General features: G+C 37.4%; 1 protein-coding gene across 4 annotated transcripts in view; it reads left to right on the top strand.

The window, feature by feature from the left end:
• Positions 1-4,743, top strand: part of LOC107665375 (mast/stem cell growth factor receptor kita) — a 35,748-nt gene that overhangs the window by 22,553 nt on the left and 8,452 nt on the right. For all 4 annotated transcript variants that reach the window (XM_016456235.1, XM_016456234.1, XM_016456233.1 and 1 more), the window contains 7 exons: positions 579-685; positions 1,209-1,335; positions 1,806-1,910; positions 2,251-2,361; positions 2,447-2,585; positions 2,670-2,752; positions 3,803-3,933. In XM_016456235.1, coding sequence (XP_016311721.1) covers positions 579-685; positions 1,209-1,335; positions 1,806-1,910; positions 2,251-2,361; positions 2,447-2,585; positions 2,670-2,752; positions 3,803-3,933 — 803 coding nt within the window. The remainder of the gene's footprint in view (positions 1-578; positions 686-1,208; positions 1,336-1,805; positions 1,911-2,250; positions 2,362-2,446; positions 2,586-2,669; positions 2,753-3,802; positions 3,934-4,743) is intronic.

The raw sequence follows: 4,743 nt of genomic DNA, 5'->3' as shown, positions 1-4,743 counted from the left end.
TCTCCCTTGTTTTATATATATATATATATATATATATATATATATATATATATATATATATATGCAATTTAATATATTATTAATGTAACTGTATTGTAATAATTGTAATAAAAATATATATAAATGTAATAATATCAGTAATTCATATATTGTGCATCCCTACTTTTAACTCATAATGGATCTCTTTTAGCTATTTATTTATATTGCATTCAATTTATATTTGAATGCAATATAAATTGCATTCAAATATATTATATTAATGTAATTAATATTAATTGAAACAATACAATTAATGGTAAATTATATCCATTATGATTTAAAAACAGGGATGCACAATATATTGACACCATATCAGTTTTCAGCGTTTTTAATATAGTTTAATTATTTTTAGTATAGTGTCTGGAATATATTGTTTATTGGCCATAACATGAAAAATAATCATATAGGCCAGAATTTTAATATCAATGTATCCCTAGATCAAAAGGAACACATTTCTTGTTTGCTGTTGTTGAGTACATACAGTATGTCATGTTCTGCATGTTTCTGATGGCAACTGTATGTTAATTTAATCTTCTCAGAGAACACTGTTCCTCATGAACTTTTCACGCCGTTGCTCATCGGTTTTGTTGCTGCGGCTGTTATCCTTGTTCTCATCCTGATTGTGCTGTCCTACAAGTACATGCAGGTAAAGTGTCATTCATTTCATAGCTTGTCTTCCAGTACAGAAATTGCATGCTGACTCACTGAGCTAATTCATTAATTACACAAAATTGAACTCCTTACCCTATTATAGCAATAAAAGATTGTAACATGTATTGTTATTCTAGTACGTTATTTGATATTAAACGTGATACTCAACGCAATTGACCTGTCACACCTGGAATCCCTCCCACACTTCAGGGGAACTTTGAAACAATACACACTCAAGGAAATTATTTACTTAACATGTCATAAGACCTGATGTTTCACCACTCAGTTTTGCACTGTTGCACATGGGAGCGATCAGTGATACATACACGCACACACATGAAATTACTGTTCACATTGTTGTTTGAATAATTTATGTCCGTTTACATGACACTGTTATTAGTGGACTCTGTTTACTTTTTTCTATGAGAGCACATACACTTGCAGTAACTGGATCTAATGTAAAAGGTTGTTTTGTTTGTCTGGAAACTTCGCTCATTGTTTATTTCTGTCTCCTACAGAAACCTAAATACCAAATACAGTGGAAAGTCATAGAAGGTATCCATGGAAATAGCTATGTGTATATTGACCCCACCCAGCTTCCATACGACCACCTGTGGGAGTTTCCCAGAGATAAACTGCGTTTTGGTGAGTTAAGTTCCTGAATCTGTCTGCTTTGACTTGTCGAACTCATAAATCATATTCCAAATAATTTTTCCACATTTCTTATGTTTAAACATTAGGTTTGGAAAGGTTTACAAGGTTTAATGCACCAGAAAGCATAAAGGCCTTTTGAATTTTACAAAGCTTGCTTCTTTTCATTGGCAGTTACACGGTTTGTGACACTTAATAACTGGTGCCTTGTGACATAAAGTCATATCTTCCCCATAAAGGAACAGCCATATCCGTCAACAAACAAGATCTAACAGGATCTAGCATATCCCACTTCCCCACAAGCCACACCTCCTTGATTCAAAAGCAAGTCGATGTTCAAGCTAAAAGCTGGTTTCGGATCAGTTACCAGGCGCATTGACTGACTGTTAACAACTGTATGAGGGAAAAGTGAAATTGATGCTGTGTCAATTTTCTGAATCGGTTTTGCTTCCCTGCATTCCCAGGAAAAACTCTCGGATCTGGAGCATTTGGGAAGGTGGTGGAGGCCACTGCATATGGGATGTCCAAAGCAGACACTGTGATGACCGTAGCTGTGAAGATGCTCAAACGTGAGTGAAAAGCACCAGAAAACATGTTCATAATCTTGTAAAATATGAGTAGCATAGTAACACCATGGCATTTAACTAGCATGTTTATTTAAGCAAATAAGGCGGTGCGTAAAGACACACCAGAAAGTAAACAAACCTGCGTGATGAGAAGAAAGGAGGTTAATCATTTTCAGTAACCCACAATTTTTGGTTCCCAGAACATTCTGAGAATCAAACCAAAACATTCGTGTAGTGTTTAAAATTGTTTTCCAAAGCAATAACCAAAGGGGAACCTACACTAAACATTAGGAGACCATTCAGTTTTTTATGCTTTTATTTGTTGTGGTGTTTTGCCCCACAGCAAGTGCCCATGCCACTGAGAAAGAGGCTCTGATGTCAGAGCTGAAGGTGCTTAGTTATCTTGGCAACCATATTAACATTGTCAACCTGCTAGGGGCCTGCACTATTGGAGGTAAGAGGCTAAAGCTAAATATTGTTTTTCTAGGTCTTTCTGTGTATTGTATTGTTCTTCATTACTGGTCTGGTCTATTGCACAGGTCCAACTCTAGTTATAACGGAGTACTGCTGTTTTGGTGACCTGTTGAACTTCCTGCGCAGAAGGAGAGAATCCTTCTACTACACTACACTGGGAGAAGACTCTTACTATAGAAACGTCATGCTGCAGCCAGAAAAAAAGTAAGTATGATCAATGCAACTGGTGCAGTGTGATAGTGTGAAGTGCTTGTGGGTTCACCAAAACAAGTTTGTATTTGATTACAGTGAGAGCAGGAATGGATACGTGACCATGAAGCCCTCTGTAATGGGAATTCTGTCCTCAGAAAACCGAAGATCACTTAATAAAGGTTGGATCAATGTCTTGTCTCTTTTCTTGTCTGTTCTCTTGTCATCTCTTATCCTGTCATCTTGTCTCTTCTTGTGTCACCCAGTCTTTTTGTCTTCTCTTCTCTTCTCTTCTCTTCTCTTCTCTTCTCTTCTCTGCCCTTATTTTTTCCTGTTCTTGTCTTATCTCTTCTCATCTCACCTTGTCTCATTTTTTCTCATGCCTTATCTTTTCTTATCTTCTCAACATGTCTTTTCTGTCTCATCTTGTTTCTTTTTGTCTCATTTTGTCTTTCCTGTTCTTGTCTCATCTCTTCTCGTGTCTTATCTTCATCTTCTCATCTTGTCTGTTTTTTTTCCACCTTTGTCGTATCTCTTTTTGTCTCATATTGTCTTGTCTCCTTCCTTTCTCTCTTCTTGTCTGTTATCTTCTTCTCGTCTCTTCTCATCTGTTCTGTTATCTCGGCTCAACTCTTCTCATTTCATCTCCTCTTCTCGTTTTGTCTTTTCTAGTCTTGTCTGCCCTTGTCTTTCCTGTTCTCATCTCTTGTCATGCCTTCTCTTCTTGTCTCTTCTGTCTCACCTCATCTCTATTTGTCTTATCTTGTCTTTCCTGTCCGCATCCCATCTTTTCTCATCTCTTCTCATGCCTTCTCTTGTCTCATCTTGTCTGTTGTCTTCTTGTCTCATTTATTCTCTTTCCCTTTTCTTTTGTTGTCTCTTCTTGTCTGTTGGCTTTTTGTCTCATTTTGTCTTTATCGTCTTCTTAAATGAATTTGTCATCCCTTTTTGCACTGTTTTGCACCTGTTTGCACATTCTCCTCTTGTACATTCATGCTCATCTAAATATTTATTAAGTCTACAGTATACTGTCCTGTGCATTTTATTTTTATTCTTATTTTTTTATCTTACTTTTTCCATACCTATATTTATATATAATTTTCTTGTGTTTGTATTCTTTAATAACTGCACTGTCCATGGAGCGGACCTGACTTACATTTCACTGCTGGTCATATATTCTCTATATAACCATGTATGTGACAAATAAAAAATCTTGAATCTTGAATCTTTAGGTGATTCATACAGCGATTCGGATGCCGTTAGTGAGATTCTGCATGAAGATGGCATGACTCTGGATACTGAGGATCTTCTTAGCTTCTCCTACCAAGTAGCCAAAGGGATGGATTTCTTGGCATCCAAGAACGCAAGTGTTTTTCTCATTTGTTTGCGTTCTGTCTCTCTGACGGATACTGAGTTTTATATTCCGAGTGTTTGCAGTAACCCCATACTGCAGATCTTCTCCCTCTTCCTCAACAGTGCCACAGACTAACATTCCATTACCTCTGTCGAGTCAAGGATCTGGTTACACAAGGTCACACAAACGCATACACTCATTCATTGAGGATCATGCTGAGAAATATCACATTTCCCCACATGGTCAGCAGGTCCAGTATTCAGTTTAGGGGAAGGACACTAGATTATAGTGCTGTGTTCAAAATATCGATAAGACGATGTATCGTCACAGAGATTTGACGATACGAGTATCGATACAGCTGGCCCAGTATCGAATTTGTGGCACGTGTGCAGCAGTGGACCGCGCTTAATTTGTTTAAAATTTTACAACGTTTAAACTTTAGTAGAAAATTGCGAGGTTTCTAAAAAATAATGAATAGCGCATAATATATAGGCTGCAACAAGGATTAATCGGGCCGCAGAGGAACACAACCGGGGTTGCCTGATATGAAGAGACGTAATCCCCGAAACAGAGTTTTACACTTACGCAATACGGAAATATCTGCTAAATATGTTACTTATCTTTGTCAACCTGGCAACCCTGTGCACGCGCGCTCTCTCTCCACTGTGGATAAACACGCTTGCTTTCTGAAAACACCGGTTAGCTTGCAGTTTAGCGATCTCCACTTCAATATTCTATTCTCCGAAAAGTGTGATTCATCAACTGTTCATTTATGAGAGAGAGAGAGGCTGTGTATGTATGAATTACCACCGTTTTGCC

This window comes from Sinocyclocheilus anshuiensis, unplaced genomic scaffold, assembly GCF_001515605.1.
Source record: "Sinocyclocheilus anshuiensis isolate Anshui unplaced genomic scaffold, SAMN03320099.WGS_v1.1 scaffold199, whole genome shotgun sequence".
Classification (NCBI taxonomy): domain Eukaryota; kingdom Metazoa; phylum Chordata; class Actinopteri; order Cypriniformes; family Cyprinidae; genus Sinocyclocheilus; species Sinocyclocheilus anshuiensis.
The sequence above is the reverse complement of the archived record's forward strand: the minus strand, read 5'-3'. Positions and strand labels throughout refer to the sequence as shown.